This window comes from Indicator indicator, chromosome 9 (assembly GCF_027791375.1).
Source record: "Indicator indicator isolate 239-I01 chromosome 9, UM_Iind_1.1, whole genome shotgun sequence".
NCBI classification, from domain to species: domain Eukaryota; kingdom Metazoa; phylum Chordata; class Aves; order Piciformes; family Indicatoridae; genus Indicator; species Indicator indicator.
In genome coordinates, this window is record NC_072018.1 from 8,948,863 (window position 1) to 8,966,802 (window position 17,940).

At 42.0% G+C, this 17,940-nt stretch overlaps 2 protein-coding genes across 3 annotated transcripts in view; one reads left to right on the top strand and one right to left on the bottom strand.

Moving 5' to 3' along the window:
• The window catches only part of USP34 (ubiquitin specific peptidase 34), a 108,153-nt gene extending 106,685 nt beyond the window's left edge, over positions 1-1,468 (top strand). Inside the window, exons 80-81 of the mRNA XM_054383754.1 lie at positions 178-337; positions 559-1,468. Of these exons, the coding sequence (XP_054239729.1) occupies positions 178-337; positions 559-1,169 (771 nt within the window). The 3' untranslated portion in view covers positions 1,170-1,468. The remainder of the gene's footprint in view (positions 1-177; positions 338-558) is intronic.
• A 4,890-nt stretch (positions 1,469-6,358) lies between these two features.
• Positions 6,359-16,322, bottom strand: LOC128968890 (activator of 90 kDa heat shock protein ATPase homolog 2-like). Of its 2 annotated transcripts, none has more exons than XM_054383534.1 (9): positions 16,243-16,322; positions 15,915-16,105; positions 11,521-11,606; positions 10,809-10,923; positions 10,141-10,229; positions 9,677-9,799; positions 8,405-8,506; positions 7,105-7,156; positions 6,359-6,849 (listed from the first exon to the last, which is right to left on the bottom strand). In XM_054383534.1, the coding sequence occupies exons 1-9, from the start codon at positions 16,320-16,322 to the stop codon at positions 6,674-6,676; spliced, it is 1,014 nt and encodes a 337-aa protein (XP_054239509.1). In that variant the 3' UTR covers positions 6,359-6,673. The 2 variants fall into 2 exon arrangements, with proteins under 2 accessions (XP_054239509.1, XP_054239510.1); XM_054383535.1 differs by having other exon boundaries at positions 8,405-8,502; positions 9,673-9,799.
• Between the last annotated feature and the right edge of the window lie 1,618 nt (positions 16,323-17,940).

Consider the following 17,940-nt stretch of genomic DNA (forward strand, 5'->3'; position numbering starts at 1 on the left):
ATTTCATCTTGTGCTGAGCACCACAGTATTGTCATCATTAGCATGTTTAAAATTTGATCTTTTACATGGTGAGACCCTGTTGAAGCCTCTGTTTACTGCACCGATCTCTGTGTGTAGGATTAGTCAAGTAAGATTTGAAATAAGGCTAGTTAAGTCTGTTTCCTTCTGTCTTTTTAGGACCTCCGGGCACTTGCCTTGCTGCTTTCAGTGCACACTCCCAAACAGCTCAATTCAGCCCTGATTCCAACGTTGCAAGAGCTTTTAAACAAATGTAGAGCTTGTCAACAGCAGAGGAACTCATTGCAAGAGCAAGAAGCCAAAGAAAGAAAAACTAAAGGTTTGCCTTTCATCATGGTGTCACTGTGTTTTTATTTTCTTACTGCTGCAGTGGACAAAATGTTATTATGGAACTACTATTCTAGGCAATTGTAAGAGTTTTCAGTAAGGAAACAGAAGGTTTTGTGGAAGAGGACAAAGATGTGAAAGGGGCTTCTTGCTTGGTTGTATGGCATAAAAGCAGTAAGTGTTCCCCTAAGGGAGTTTTCCTTTTTCTTACAGATGATGAAGGAGCTACTCCTGTGAAAAGAAGACGGGTCAGCAGCGATGAGGAGCACACGGTAGATAGCTGTATCAGTGACATTAAAACTGAACCCCGGGAGGCACTGACCCCAACAAGCACTTCAGATAATGAGACACGGGACTCTTCAATCATTGATCCAGGCACTGAGCAAGATCCTCCCTCCCCTGAAAACAGTTCTGTCAAAGAGTACAGAGTCGAAGTTCCACCTTCATTTTCAGAAGACATAATGTTAGCAACACGGTCACAGCACACAGAAGAGCAGTCAGGAAATGGTAAATTTGAGGAATGCAAAGAATTTAAAGACCTGCAGACTTCCAAGGATTCCATGGGAGCTGAGGAGGACTCAGAGTTTCCTTCCACATCAATTTCAGCAGTTTTATCTGACCTTGCAGATTTGAGAAGCTGTGATGGTCAAGCCTTACCATCCCAGGACCCTGAAACTAGTTTGTCACTCAGCTGTGGCCATTCCAGAGGACATTTTAGTCACATGCAGCAGCATGACATTTTAGACATCCTGTGTAGGACCATTGAGTCTACAATTCATGTGGTCACGAGGATATCTGGAAAAGGAAACCAAGCTGCTTCTTGACATTAGATGGAGCATGTCTGCTTTTAAGTTTGTTTTTTTTTTTTAGGTTTGTTTTCTTCCCTCAAAATGCTGTTTGTATAAACTTCGCTTATTTCTGTTTTGTGCTTCAGTTTGTCCAGTGCTCTCTGCTTGAATGGCAAGATAGATTTATATGCTTCATTCTTGGTCAGGCAGAACTCCAGATTTTATTTTTTTGGCATCTACCGTACACTTTTTAAAGGGCAATCAAATAATGGGTATGTTTTATGTAATTAAGAGTTCACTGTAGTGGCTTTCATTTAATATGGCTGTCTGGGAGAACAGGGCCTCCTTGCCCTGTATGATGTAATTTAAACTTATTACATTTTTACTGTGTATAATATGGTGTCCTCTGTGCCAGTTTTGTACCTTATAATAGAGGCAGATTGCCTCAGATCGCTGTGGTTCTTATTATCAAAATTAAGTTTACTTGTATACTAAACAACCACAAGAAATTTGATTCTGTAAAGAATCCTCTTTAGCTGTGGCCTGGCAGTATATATATGGTGCTTTATTTAACAGAATACCTGTGGAGGAAATAAAGCACACTTGATGTAAAATTAATTGTTTTATTTTTATTGACATGATCAATTGCTATTCTGTGCACTTCATTAAACTGATTGTGATGACTTTTCATTTGTTTATAAGATGTTGCTTTAGTCTTTGGATTTCCAATCAAAGACAACTCCAAAAGTGAAACAGCTGCAGCAAGAAATTATCTAGTGTATAGTACTGATATAAATCTTGGTCCTTTTCTGGTTTACTTTGTATGTTCAGTCACACAGTTGAGGGAGTGATGTTAGTTACTTTTTTCCCCACTATGATAGATGGTAGAGTGGTGTCAGACAGCAGTGGAACTTTTCATTTCACTTCTGTTTTTAACCGGTTACTGTATTTTTCTCCTGCATCATTTGCAGACTGACTTCCTTTAGACCCTCTGCCCATGCCACCCCTGGGGCCTGTCCATCTGACTTCACCCCCTGCAATGCTGGAATGCCTTTATCACTTTTTCCTGTCACATTTTCTCCTTGCTGTTTCTGGGCAATATCCGTTTCCTATGTGATCATCTGGACTGTTAATGATACTGGTTTTAATATTTGATTAAACTCCATTTTCAGCTTCAATTTCCAGTCGCTTAGCTCATTTGTTCTCGTCTCCATAATACATCTTGGCTTTTTTTTTTTTTTTTTTGCCAAATGCCTTCACTCTACCCATTTAATGTAGTTTAGCATCATTTTGCTTCCCCATGCATCTATTATGGGATGCTTCTGTGATTCCTCTTACTCCTTCAATCTACTCTTTTTTAATCTTCTGTAATTAAGAATTTGTGTCTTTGAAGTTTACACTTCACATTCCTCTTTATTAGCAGTGTTATTCCAGTTTTTACAGATACTATATTGATGCTGGTGAGTGCTTAAATTGGTTTCCTGGATTACTCAAGCATAGTTTTTTTCACTCCCTTCAGGAATAATTTTGTTACCCTTTCTCTGATCAACTTCTCCAGAGATTTTAACTTGAAGGAAATCATCAACAGCTTCTAGTCAAAACATCTATGTAACGAAGATAAGAAATCCATCTATCGAGTCTTCAACTAAGTCTACTCATTTGCTCTTGGGCGAGGATGTCTTTAGGAAGATACTCTCCTATTGATCTAAAATCTTCAAGAGATGAAGCAGCAGCCACTATAACCCTTTGGTGAGTAGAATCAATTAATTGCTCTTCTTAAAAACATGCCATCTGATTTTGGTATGTTGTCTTACTTCAGCTTTCAGCTGCTGCCCTTTTGTTAGGTTCAGCTTCTCATGCAGGACAAGATCATACGGTAAGTCTGTACCTGAAGGGTGGGATTATGTCTTTTGTGACATTTCTACTCATTCGTTTGAACCGCCTGTTTGAAGTGTACCAAGACTAACCAGTCTTTCATCATTTCATAAATGATACACAACAAAGTAATACACAATTCTTCCTCTTCCATGTTGCCAGATAACATCGGCCCTCCTGTGTTCAGTTGGTCACTGAATATTGACTGGCTCCTACAGGTTACTTTGAGGATGTTTTCTCTGAGCAAAGCACCTCTGTGCAGTAAGGCATGTGTCATACATGCAAACTCTGTTAGCCAGCTCTCGCCTATGCACCTCTTCAAAAAGCTGGCTCAAATCTGACAGGATATTAAAAAGCGTGTTGGATAGCTTTAATGATTATCCTGTAGTTCTGCACTGACTGAATTTAATACTGGCTTCTCAACTGTTTGCTCAAAAATGCTGTCAGGATTACCAGAAGTATTATTCTTACTGTTCTTCCCTTATATTACCTTCCCATTTCTCCCTCCTGCTATTTTTACTAGTTTTTCCCAGTATTCACTTTTTAAAACAAAAGCAGTACCTACACAGACTTGTCTGCTCTTCTTATCCTTGTTGGCACCTGTTATTTTCCTGTGTTCCTCCTTTTGCATGTTCTGTAAGTGATGTTTTCTTCTGTACTATTCGCCGCCTTTAACTCAGGTTTCTGGTTTGTATTTCTTTGCCCTCAAGAAAGCTCTCCTATCCCCATCTTTGAAAACCCACCTTGAACCGGCTTCCTCAGTCCATAAGCTTTTATTCTCTTCCATGGCTCATCTCACCTCTCAATTATGTATTTTTCTGGAAGACCCACTTCCCATGTAACCTCTTCAAAACGTAGTTTTTATAGTATTTTCTCCTCCCACTGTGCAAGGTTTCCCTCCTCGGCCAGCCCTTACCCTTTACCTCCTGGACACACACTGTCAAGACTCCATACTGATTTTTAGGTATAGTCTTAATAAGTCTTTCATCTTTCCTTTTGCCTTTCTCAGAGACCATGTGGTTAAAAAAAGCACTACATCTCAGAACTGTCTTTCCTCTCTCTTGCCACTTCTGTCATACTGCTTGCTATCCCTGGAAGGTCTGCTGTGCTTGTTAGTGTCCTTAAAACACAAGAATTCCAACAAATAGGAGCATATTCCCCATAAACTACCTACATCTGTCTCCTGTTTGCTCTTTTGCTATATTGGGAAAATTTCAGGATAGGGAGCCCTTCACAGGGACCTACTTAGGAAATAAACTACATGTATGCTACTATAATTTTGTTACACATTATTAATCATTATCCTCAAACTGCTGGTAAGTGATGCAATTTCTAACCCTGTCCCTCTGGCTCAAGGGCTGAGGAGAACCAGTGGGTTTTTATTAAATTCTTGCAGAGTCTATGAGCAATTTTTGCACTCAAGAATAAATAGCTTTGTCTCTCCAAGATGGTGATTGCCCCCTTTATGCTATGGCTGGCTGATAGCATAAGAAATCCCCCTAAAGGCCACCTGCTAAAATGTCATACTGCAAAATGAACTTCTCTGATTTTTCTCAGTTCTAAAACACTGCATACAGAAATGGTTGGGAGCACAATACTAAGTCAGCCAAGTTCCAGTGCATACAGTGAGGATGGGAAGAGCACAGGAATGCTGGCGAGGCAAAAAGAGAAGATGCCCTTCCCTTGCCTGCAAGGACAGTCACCAGGGGCTGTCTGGCAGCATAAAGCTATCTGCCCATCACCTACACCAGGCTGGCCACAAGCAGGGTGACAAGGTAGGTACTTCCTGTCTTTTAACTTTAGAAAGCTTGTACATATTATGAAACTTAAAGCTGTCCAGACATGGCAGAGCAAGAATACTTAAAGATGTGTCACCTTCACTTACAGTTCTTTCCTCGAGGAAGTGAGGCCTGGCTGGGGCTGTTCATCCTTGCAGAGGCTTGGACCTCCCAGAAGCAGCTGCAGCGTTTTGTGGGGGTCAGGACTGTCCCACACCTGGAGGCAAGTGGTGCAACACTGGGAACACAAGTCAGTCACTTCTTTTTTAACACTCTTATTAGCAATTGGTCTGGTTGATTACGCCTGCTAGAGGAAGACACAAGAAAATTCAAACTAGCAAAGCAAACAAGTAGTGGGCACCCCTCAGATGGAAGGGTTTTGAAGGAAAACTGGCACGCTTCCCTCCCAAAGTACTAGGGCTGCAGGATACACTGCTTGAACAAACCTGTGAATAGATTTAAGTCTGCTCTCAGATGTTAGTTGTCACAAGAGTCTCTTAAATGGTCTACACATAAAACTGCTTAGCCTGATCCCCTTCCTGAACCTAGATTTTCTATTTTTAAGGACTGTCCCTTTGTCAGCCAATACACTAAATCATTTCTGCACTCAACATGTTATACACTTTCTCCTTGAACATTTATCAGAAAATGTAACTGATAAAGATGCTAAAACATGTTTCTCAAGAGGGTGCTATCCACCCTCCTGACACCTAAAACACAAGCCATGCCATCCTTGGTAAGCAGTCTGTCTTTCCACCTTGTCACTGTGAGGTGCCTGTTCTTGTTACAACCAACCTCATCTAACTTCAAAGCAGGTAACCAACTGTAAACATCTTGGGGTAAGCCTTTTTTGTAGAAAAGAGAAGCACATGTCTGCCTTCTGGGTGACAGAAGTTTCTGTGTAGTAACGTGGCCACATTTTGGCCTGCTGTAAAAATAAAATACGGATACGGAGTCCTTTAGCTATGCTCAGTATCAGTGAATGGAGAGAAGCTATGTATAAACCATGTACTTTATTGAGCTGACCAGTTTCCAAAAGCAGCTTGCCCTTTTTTGGTCAGTTTGTTTCAAATTGCATATTTAATTCATACACTTGTAACAAAGCATTTGAAAAGTGAGTTATCCTTGCTAACCTATCTCCTTGCTAGTGACTCTTTCAATATCCCAGCCTCACTCCTGTGCAGTTTCTCTAACATAAACAGCTGCTCACTTTAGTTGGAGCTACAGCATTGCAGAGTGCCATACATGATTTAAATGGAAGGTTTACAGAATGGCAGAAGCAGCGGCATTATTAGTTTGTTCCTTCCAAAGTAATCGTCACACTGAGGTCAAGTAAAGGAGCACAGTGCATGCAGGCCTAATCGTGGTAACCCTCATACCAACCAGAATCACATGACATGACATCATTAATTACCTTTCCCTAAAAAAGCCAACTCAGTCTGCAGTTAAAACAACCTTAAGAAGTATTTAATGAGGCTGTCACCTATATCCCCCACATTTCCGTAAAGATCTAGTATTTCAGCAGTTCTATAATCCCTTTCAGTTCACCACTGATGGGAACCCCATCTCCAAGAAGGATTTCATTTTGCCACTCAATACAGAGAGTATTAAAGATCAGCAAATGCTTCCTACTGATTCATGTAACTACGATGGTACCTTACTGCAGCTCAATCACCATTATGCTGAAGCTGTCTCACGCAAGCCCTTTATACACGCAGTCTTACTTGCCACCTCATTCACGAAAAATCCGTAAGTAATGTTTAAATTATACACAGTATGATAGAATTGGCTTTTTATTCTTCCCACAAATAAATTACCTTTTTTATAAAACCAAATGTTAACAAAGTATAAAAAGTAATGCCCTGACAAAAAAATACAGTGCTGGTATCATTCCATGCTGGCTTGGGACTGCTGCAGTAAGATATGGATTTCTTCAAAATACTGCTGCTTCCAGCATTGTCTGGTACTGTCTTCGTGAGAGACAGGCACACCTTTGCACTCCAACTGCAGTTCTGTCTGCAGAGCCATATCCTTGAAATTCAAGGCAACCGTTGCATAATGCTCTGAAAGAAGAAATAAAATGTGACTTCAATGGAGTGGTTTTTAATGGGTTGTAGCTGTTGTTATTCATTTCCTATCTGCTTTTGCCTGTGTCCGAAAAAAGCCTCTTTTCACAGATGACACCTACTCTGGACATTGGCCTGTTCTCCAAGGACACAGTCTAAGTGAGCTTTCAGATAGCAACGCTTCCACCTGTCATATTTATTTCTTCTAACAGAGGCTACACTTGGCAGAGAGAAGTCCTCAAAAAGACTCACCCTCAGGCCAGCTTCTACACCTCCACTTCAGGACAATTCTTTGATTTGGGACCTGTAAGAAGATAAAAGGTTCTCACAATTGGCATTTGAGATAATTCACATTACGACTCAATGCTAATTCTCCCCTGAAAAACAAGGAGAGGAGCATTATCTTAGGTAATAATACACAGGCATGTAAGCAATACAAAGATTGGTTCTCCTTTGGGGTTGGTTGTTCTTTTCAATAAACTGTTTTCACCAGCTTACTCCATTTTGTTTGGTCTATGGGAAAGGTCAGGCTGATTCCTTAACTAAACAAAATATTGGTTTTCTCACAGACCTTCAGATAGGCACCAGTAAGAGTCATGTTGTCACTTCAGAAATGTGTAAGCATGACAAGAGTATGCCTGTGATGTCCTTGAATGTTGGGCAGTACTGCACAGAAAAAAATTTGCAGCCTTACAACAACTCATGAGCAGGAGAGATACTGCCTCAGCAGAAGCATTAGGTCAGCTGATGGGTGATCTAGATCAGGCTCATTGTGTTTAATAAGCCATTAAGTTTATATTTTAACTACATAATCTGAACAGTTCCTTATTTAATTGCAAAGGTTGGTGAATACAACTGAGTTGCCTCAGCATCCATAATGGGGTATTACCACTTAAGCCAAGCTCAGGTGTAGCAGTTCTGCAGTGTGCTTAGTTCCAGACTAAGCCCCTTGTGGAGCTGGCAACAAGTTTTGTTATGTTGAAGAGAGAATTCCATTTTCCAAGGCTTTGCTTTTCTAAAAATTGCCCAATTGTCAGTGATCTTTTCTGCCTATCATCTGGATGGACGGAAGTGTCTGAAGCTCAGCAACTAGTCTCAGAGTTTTCAAAAATGGAGCTGAAATCTACTTATCAATTTTCCTTTCTCTGAAGGTCAGCAACTGTAAAAATGGTTAAAGTTCTCAAAAATGGAGCTGAACTCTAACTATCAAGTTTCCTTTCAGTTGGGGATAGTGTAATATTTGCCCTGAATCCAACAGAAATCATTTCCCTAGATACAGGTAGAACTGACAGGGATTTGGGAGATGAACCTTAAATCTGCCTTTTCTCACTCCTAGTAAAAAAACATGAGAGTATTCTCCCCAGCATAAGCACTCTGGTGTAGTCAGTGCCTGCCCTTTAGATGGGAAAGAAACATCACATAACATAGCAATGTTTTGGCTTTGAAACATCGGAAATTAATATGCATTAGAGAAGCTGAACTGTCAGAGGCTTGTGCTACTTTTTAAGCTAACACCTCCTCCCCATTTTTCAAGTGCAAAGGAGCTTTTTACCAGTTCTGAATATTCACCGTTGACACAGCCATCAAACATCTGAAGTTTGCCTCCTTTCTCAGGTTCAATCACAGCAGGACACTTCGAAAACTTCTGTACTGCCTGTCAAAACACAAGTACAGCATAAGTCAGTTAACTTTGCATCTCTACATATATAGGAAACACCATGTTGTGAGACAAGGGAGATCTGATGAAGAGATTAACTAAACTGCAGTAATACACATAAAAGGCTTCAAGCACTAATTTGGCTTTCCATTTTACTGAGGGCTGTGGTAGTAGCAGAGGCCACTGAGGTAACAAAATATAAATGCTGGAAAGCCTGGAGTGGGAAACAGACCAGTGAGGACTCTGGACCACCTGTGCACAGTGATCCATACATCCGTATACATAGATGTGACTGGCTGCTGCTGATTTGGAAATGAGGGGACAGAGCAGCAGCCTGAGGAAGGAAGGCACACAAGCTACTGAGAGCCATTATGGTTTCCATTAGGTACCACTGGGATTGTGATTTTAATGGTCTCCAATACCAGCCCAGGTTCCTTTGAAGGGCATAACCCCAAAATTAGTATTTTTGAGTATCCTATAAGCAATAGTATCATTGCATCCCATAGTTAATCTCGTTAAGCTGTAAACTGTGGCTAACACCAGTGCTGTCACTGAGCACTGCAGACTCCTGAATGCCAAGTACCTACATAAAAGAGCTAAGCTGTTTCCAACTATCAAAGGAGAGTGTGATGGAGCTGCATACAAACTACATAAATATGTAGCCACCTTACTTAGTTGGCTTTTCTTCATAATAAGGTGACAACTTAAAAACAAACAAAAAAGAAGAGGTCTAAGCCACACGGGAAAGCTCTCATTAAAAAGGTAACAATAGAATGATCCTACTGCCACTTTCTAGTGCTTTCTGCTTGCTATTCTAAGAACTCATCAACCAGGTCAGTTCCCCAGCCCTCATTTCTTGGCAGGAGACCAAACTGACACACAGCCTCAGCCACTGTCCACTCCTTTTATGTTTTCACCACGAAACTCCTCACTGGCATAAAAGGTGACACTATTCCACAAAACTTGAAAAGCAAATGATGACGACTGCAACTACAAATACTTGAAGGTAAGGGCAGCTCATGAAGCCTTCAGTTCCTGGACGGTCACATGTCTCCATTTAATATACATAAGAAGTATTACCTGTACCTGATGATGTGAATGTGGCACATCTCTTACACAACTATTCGGATACACCAAGTTGTACAGCCTATAGAAAGTATCACTTACTTCCTTAGTTGTGAAGATACCATAAAGTTCCTCTGCTGGGGAGTTGAAGATTTCTCTCATCAGTATCTTCACTGTTGGAATTTTTACACCAACTGGATCCAGAGATTGCGGTGAAACAGACTCCTGCAAAGAAAAAACACTCATGAATAAGATCAAATACTTTAAGGTTCTGGAATAGCAGGATTATTGTTACCTGTGCATTTGTAAACGTCCTGTGTTGTGAATATAGGTTAATTACACAGCATACTCCTGTGTTTATTTAACAGTATTATTATTCAGGACTCACTATACTAAGTCAAAGAACTACATGCCAGATCTGTGAGGGGTCATCTCAGTATTATAGGCCCTGCTCACATCAGTAAGGTGGCAGTTCCACAGGAATAACCAGTTGTTACCACAGCAAAACCTGTAGGGACTGTATTTATGGCAAAATTTAACTACTACAACACTTAAAGCCAACTTACTTGCACAGTGTTCCCACTTAGTTTTTGCTCAGTGGCCAGCTCCTGACCAACAGTAGCTTTTGTTGGCAGAATCATCCCCAAGGTGAACTCTGTAATAAAGAAAAGCACTTTTCAGTGTGAAATTGAGCTGTACAACCCCCTTGACATTGAGGTATCTAATGAAGGGTATTGGCCAAAACTAGGGGAAACGGGAGCATGGAACAGGACATAAAGCTCCAACTCAGTTTCCCCACTTTACCCATATGTTTTTATTAACAGCAATTTCCCTTAAAAAACACAGGCTTTCCAAAATAACCTGACCCACAACTACTACCATCTGCCACTTAAGGAATACAACCTATCCATAAGCTTCTGAACAGTGCAGCAGAGAAGCAACCAGCTGAGAGTTGGGTATTGCTTTGCCGTAGCCCGCCACTCAGCCTGCCTGTCTCACAGTGTCCTCTGTGGTCAGTGCGTGTCTCTCAGCAGACAGGTTCTGGGTGGCCACAGAACTGTCAGGATGCTGCCATCTTTGATAGCAATAAAGATTTTGACTGGTAGGACTAAGTTATTCCATCTCAGCTGTGACAATTGAAAATAAAAACCATATAAACCCAAGGAGTGGTCAGTGTGTTACACGTGTTCAAGAAAGCAACATGCATGAAAACATACCTAGCACACTGGTTTACCTGTTTTAAGTGCTTTCAGATAATCTCTCAGGGCCTCTCTGACTTTTGAGGTTCCTTCAGTTCTCATAAGCTCCTTCAGAACATCACCTTCCCCTTTCTTTTTGCTAACATTTATCTAGAAACACAAAATTGCAAGATCTAAGAAGCATCTAAACATGAGCCCTTTGGGTTCCGGCAAATAAGGAAAATGTTTTGCCTTTGTTTGCTATTTTCTGAGGACAGCTGCAATTTCAAGGTCATTATCTTCTCAGTTTACCCTACCTTTGCTAAAAAAAGTCAAGTTCATCAACTACAAACAGAGTTGCCTACCACAGAGCAAAGGCTGAGGAATCTGTGGAAGCCACAGTATCAGTTGTGAGACAAACAAGGAGATTCCTTAAGTTCTTAGGTTCGGGCATTGCTTGTGGTTTTCTGTTTGGTGTTGGTTTTGTTTTTTACTTAAGGCTACAAAAAGCAGAGTTCTTCTCACATTTGTAGTTATCATCACAAACAATAATCAGCAAAGAAAATTGTGCACATTCCTGGTAGGTAAATTTGAGAACAGAGCTAAGTCATTATTCCAAGTACAGAACCCAAAAACATTAAGTAAACTATCCAAGTGTAATTATCCCACTTAATCACAGGACAAATCAAAACATGATGCTTATATGTTGATTAATGCTTTATTTAAGAATTCTGAACCTATATAGCCATATCAGTATTTCACACCTACCTCTGTATCATCTACCTCATTTTCTTCTGACAGGTTAGGAATTTCAACAGATCCCTTATGTTTCTCACCAGACTCTTTCACTGTACCTGTATTAACATAATGAATTCTTAAATGCATTATTAAAAACTATTTCCCCCATAGCAAGAGTCTTATGCTTGGAAATCAGTTGTGCAAAAGCATTACTTGAAGCAAGCTGTCTGGAATCTAATTTCAGGGAATAGCAACTAGAACTCTGAAATGTATCACAGTACTGCCGCAGTAAACTATTCACAGAACTGTGGTTTCCTGTACAGATGCATTAAAGTATGCACATACACACAAGTACATCTCAGCACAGTCTATGCTACCCTTCTGCTACTGCTCCCCCACTGTTAGCTGTTCTTATGCTCTCCACTTACACAGGATGTGAATCAAGAAGGGTGATGGGGAGAAATAGGCTCCTCTTCCCCTGAACTGCCTTTTATTTAGAAGCTCCCTAGAATGCTAACTATTCTTTCTTGAATAGCTGAAAAGCTCCCAACATTCAGGCATGTTACCATAAAACATATGGATGTACAATGGACAGGTGCACAGCTGAAATTTTTTTAGAAATAGGAAGCTTACACACAAGTTGTTTATAATACATGTTCTCACTCTTAACAACTTTACTGCAAACTGCCAGCAATCCCTGTACACACCACAAAAACGACTCTCCATTTCTGCATCCTCCTGGGCAAAGGCCACCCACTGCCACTAATCTCACAGCTCTAACTCAGTCTGGGCGGTAAACCCTGTACTGTACTTCTCTGCCTCTGAACTTACAATGAAAACACTGAATTTCAGTTCTGACACCTTTTTATTGTTGTTGTTCTTGTTTTTGTTACACTGAAGACTGCTTCCCTTTGCCTGCAAAAGGGGTTAGCTTTTTAAATTAATTTACTACATAATCATGTTAAAAGCTCTTCAGAAAACAATAGCAGAAACATGCAGTTTTACCCCAAATCCAGTTATCTTTCATACCATTTATCAGCTGAGGTGTCAAAACACAGAAAACAAGATTTATCAGTCCGTCAGCAAAACTCATACATACACTCATAATACACAAACAATCCAGTGTTACAATGACTGCAGGAGAGGAATTACCATGAAGGCAGGTGTAGTATTTTTCTGGACTCTCACCTCCAAAGGGGCTGCCTAGATCTAGATACTGAACTACAACCACCACACTGTAATGGAGCACTACACAGGGGTATAACCTCAGGTGCTACAGGCCAATTATCACAGTAAAGTACACAAAGGCCTTGATGTTTCTTAGCAAGAAAAAAGAGTAAACAAGGGTTAGTACACAAAAGTACAGAGCAAAGACCTCGTCCTAGCCAGGATCTAAGTCGATACAGCACAGTGCAATATCCAAAGTCTGTTAGTCCAGAAGCAGACACCCACATCCACAGGGAAAGACTATACCAGAAGACCTCTCTTAGGCTTCTCAAAGTCACTCAAGATAACCTGTTAGCTCAAGCACAAAGCCACATGAACCAGTTAATTACAACTGCTAAAACACTTCTGGGCTCAACACAAATCACATGCAGCCATCTCAATTTTCTCTTTACTGCTTTTTTACAGCTCCAGATTTTGACAGGCAAAAACACAAAGCATTGTCTTTGCAGGTAGTGAAACAAATCTTATTTTCAGTTACTCTCCCCCAAAAGGAAGGGCAAGCATGCAGAAACTAGATTTCAGGAGGAAAACAAAAACCTGACTTCCATCCATTCACCTACTCTTAATTTTCACAACTCTCACAATAAAGATTCCCAAATAACACAGGCCCAACAACAAATTTAAATTCATAAAAACAGTCAACAAACATGTTGTCCAAGGGATTAATGCAGATGGAAATCTGCACAGGACACCAAAGCCCAACCAGCTAACAAACAGAGCTGTCAAATGTGACACACAACGTTGGTACAGCTTTGCATTCTTAGTGTCGCTGTAACGCAAGCAAAGCTATTCCCTTGTGATAATCACATTATTTGTTTTGATCCCATGGAACTCCAGTTACAGACCTATGGAAGAATTATTTCTTCGTTTCCTGCCAATCTGGCATTTTAGCTAATCAGCAAAGAAAGCACATGGCTGAAAGACCATATCTATGGACCCAGTGTTGAATTACCCAAGTTTTAAAAGGAAATACAGTTTTCGTCAAGCACCCATCAAAATACAGAATAATCCATTAAAGCCTCATTACATCTTCAGGAAAATAACAGAACAGACATTTTGTTCAATTTTAGTGTCATTAAGTTCCCTTAGTTCCTCACTTTCATGTTGCTCTGTAACCTGAATTGCTACAGGCAATGTTTTCCCAGCATTGATCCAGATGGAAATTTCAGCATTTATATCATCTTGTCTTTATGTACCATAGTTTGAACCCCTAGATATCCTAAAAAGACTTGTAAAAGAAACTAATACATCAATGTTTTTAGCAGCTCAGTCTGTCTAAACTCTTTCTCAGAAAACACACATGATGGCTATCAAATTTAGACAAATAAAATCAGCCTCAGCTCTTAGAATTTCACTGTGTAGTAGCAAACTCCTTTAAAGCTTTCAAAGACATCACCCACTCGGTACAACATAGAACTAAACCAAATACTGCACCTGCCTACTTCTAAACTTCAGAGAGAGAAATAAACCAAAAACCCCAGCAAAAAAACGAACTAACTAGTGTTTAAAACCTAGATGATTTTGGCTCATCTTAATTCAAAAGCACCAAAAATCTGAGTATAATTAAACTACACTGATACAAACTGCACAACAGACTATATAATTTTTGCCTACCCTCCTCTGTTATCATTTAGAGCACCATTTTAAGTACCTTCTTCACTTTTAGCACAGCTGTAACACTTTAGTTAATTATCGACTCAATTAAAAATAAGTAACAGTAATTCTTTCAGTCCCTGTTATTGCAGAAGCAGACTTTAGGTCCAAATCTGGTCCAAATCTGGTCCAATAGGTGCAACGGCCTCAGCATAAAAATAAACACTCACATTCCAGACAGTCAAAAGAGGAAAAACAGAATCATGAACAGCTGCACTGGAAAGGGTACCACGAAAAGGAGAATTACTGGAGGAGTTAACAGCGTTACCTGAAACATTGATTCAGAGACTACAGTTCTGGTGTGGTGTGCAGAAATTAAGAAGGAAAATTAAGTAAGGCCCTTGTCATTCCCTCCTACAGTAACAGCCAAGGCCTGAGAAATAATGCAGAATTCTGGGGAAGAACAGCCTGTCATTTGGTGTTAACATATCCAGATGCAATTTCCCATTCAGGCACTTTTTATCAGCTCTGCCAGCTTCTTACTCCAGTGCAAGACATGGCCCATAATCTGCCATCAAGTTTAAGCATGTAATAAACGGAAATAACTCCTTGATGTATTACCAAAAGATTATCAAGTCGGTCTACAAATAAAGAGCTTGCCACAGAACAAGCAGAGCTGAAGATGAACCTCCAGGAGCTGGGGCTGGAAGCAGATGCAGCACAACAAAAATGCAGGGGTACAGACCCTGATATCCCGAATAATCGTTTGTAGTTTCCCACTGAACATTTTTTTTTCTTCGTGTAATTCATTACCCTCAGTACGAACTACACTAATTTTTCTTTAAATATTCGTCCTTTTACATTTCTTAGCTTCTCCTGTTTCTTGCTATCCACATACATGCATTAAACACATAGCTGCAATCTGAGCACGCCAGGGAACTAGAGCAACTCGAGCACACACATCCCACTCCAACCGAAGAATTTACTTCTTGCAAAGCAAGATGAGTAACGCTGTGCCGATACGCTGTTAAAATAATGCTAAGAAACGTGTGTGGTACCAAAAAATGAGTGAAGAGGGAAAAACGACAACCTAGTGGTTCAAGACTATTTAAAACTACACATTTATTACAGTCCAGGCTCAAGTCACTCCTGCAATCTCCACATGATTCTGATTAACTGCAGCTAAAGTATTCCTGTTCTGTCAACCCAAAAGAACCAATTTCCTTTCCAAAGTAATCATTCCTGATCCTGCCGAGCAAAGGAGTAGAGCACACACTGGCAACACCACACTAAATTCGAAGGCAACCCCTACTAACGCGCACCATCCCAACGAAAGTTTGGGCCTTGGGTGGCACCAAGCTGAATCCCTGCGCTTCCATCTGTGAAAGGCTCTGCAAACCCGGGGAGTCTCTGCTACTGCAGACTGGGTGGTTACGCGCTGTCGGCGGTGCCCTGAGCCAGAACAGCCGCTAGCCCCCGACAAACGCCTCAGAGTAGCCCGGGCAGGCACAGCCTCACCGCCCTCCCCCACAGACCAGCACTTGCAGGTGCCCCTGCCGCGCTGGTCCCCTCAGGCCCACCCTCCGCCCCCCCCCCCGCCGTACCTTTCCAGCTGAGGCGCAGGTTCCACTCGTAGAAGAATATGAGTTTCCCTTTGCGGCTATTGCAGGACGCTTCGCCTTCCACGTGCTTCAGGTCACTGATCTCGCAGCGTCCGGCCTCGCCCTCCACCACCAGCCCTACCAGCAGCTCCTTCAGCTTGCTCTTCGACCAGCTGGTCGCGTCCCGCTCCGTCCTGGGCCGGCAAAGCAGGGCCCGTTAAGCGCCGGCCCTGCGGGCCGTCCCCATGGCCCCCCCCTTATCCTCCTTCCCGCCCAGGGGCCGCCGCCTCAGAAGCCCCCCAGCTAACGGCCGCTACGCACCGCCCCTCACCAGTGCCAGTTGTTGACGTTGGTGGCGTCCGCGCGCTCCTCCACGATCCAGCGCGGGTCCCCCTGTCCCCACTTGGCCATGGCGCTGACCCCGGCCCGGCCAGGCCCCGCCGCCGCCGCAGCGCCCGCCTACGCCCGCAGCCTTGCAGTTTCCGCCCGCCGGCGACCCAGGCAGAAGGTACCAGAAACTTCCCCTCCCCCCTCCCTCGCTCCCTGCCGCTGGAGGAGGAGGAGGAGGAAAAGGAGGCGGAAAAGGAGGCAGCGCCGCCTTTCTTGCCTTACACATACTCCGCGGAAAGGGAAGGAGGGAGCTGCCGGGACCCTCTCTCACTTGTTGCGGAGCTCCTGCGGCGGGGAGTCGCTGCTGCGGGGTGGCACTGGCCGCCTCGGCACCTCCGCGCCAAATGTGGCTTGGTGCTGGGCGTGGGACGAGACTGTCTCCTCCGGTGGTTGACCAGTGCTGGCGGAAGGAAAGTGACCACGCAACTAGGAACGGTTAGGATCTGCTTTTCAAAACTAGCTGGGACAAAAAAGCAGAAGATTGATGCCTGAGAAACAGTTAATCTAAAATAATGACGAGGCACCAAGGTGGAGTTGGCTTTATTACTTTGCCCTATCACACATAACATCATGAAACCAAAGACTTAGAGCAGTCCATCTCTTACAGCACAAACTCTAGGTTGAGCAGCAATTAAAATCTGGATTGCCTTGCCATGGCATGATTGCTCATTTAATTGTGTCGTTGGGGGTTTCCTAAAAATTTTCTTAATCAAGCGTTCCTACTGATGAAAAGATACATCATGATCAAGCTCACAATCTTCAGGCTCTGCATCCAAAATAACTGCCACTTCTGAAAATTTTACTCCTTTCAGTTCTTTTTCACGGGTACAGGGATCAGGTGTTAAGGAAAGAGCTGACTCTTGATTTGTATCTGTCAGAAAGCGATCCTGCAAGAAAACAACACACATGAGGTAGACAGCTGTGAAATGATGAAATGGGCTAATTCTAAGCAGTAGGAGTTGGATAACTTGAATCTTACAAAGACAACATCCCTTTCAAGGCTGCAGGTTGTAGGAACAGCACATGAGAAATCTTTATACATTCTGTAAAAGCTGAAAGACAGTCACCATTCTTCTCTGGATCCTACAGTTCTCAGCAGGGACAAACACAACTCCTTCTCCGAGATCTTTTTTATTTAACATAAGGGGGGTTTGTTTCATTTTAGTTACATCACACCTTTACTTTTTTGACAATTCTTCCAGTTATTTGATGAACAAGGATGAAACATCTTTCACACCATTCTTTGAAACTGAAAAGCTAAGTACCTGGTTTGTTGTGAGTTCTGCAGCAGGCTGGACGTACACATTGCTAGGTTCCGGGGCTTTCTCAGATGCTACATTTTCTTCATGTTCACTGTTGCAATTTAGTGTCTCGAGGTATTCACCTTGTTTGTTTCTCTGAAGGAGGTCTTTATCAGCATCACCTCCTCTGGTCTCTCTCAGGTTGCTAAAAGCTATTACTTCAGTTTTCCTGAAATAGAGTTAAGAGAATTCATAACACCTTGAGCTTGCAAGTAGTTCAGTGACAAAAATCTTAGGCTGTCTAAAACTGAGAGCACCATGTACACTGATCTCAAAATTACTGGGATTTAAGCCAGGGAAATGTTAAGTAGGGGGGGAGGGGGGGAATTCTGCATGAG

Bases quoted from the DNA above. Each gene is read 5' to 3' on its own strand.
- LOC128968890 (XM_054383534.1), bottom strand. From the start codon at position 16,322: ATGGCCAAGTGGGGACAGGGGGACCCGCGCTGGATCGTGGAGGAGCGC. The intron at 10,230-10,808 runs GTAAACCAGTGT...TCTTTATTACAG, and splicing joins TCTGAAAGCACTTAAAACAG to AGTTCACCTTGGGGATGATT. The intron at 7,157-8,404 runs GTAAAAAGCTCC...ATCTTCTTACAG, and splicing joins ACGGTGAATATTCAGAACTG to GTCCCAAATCAAAGAATTGT.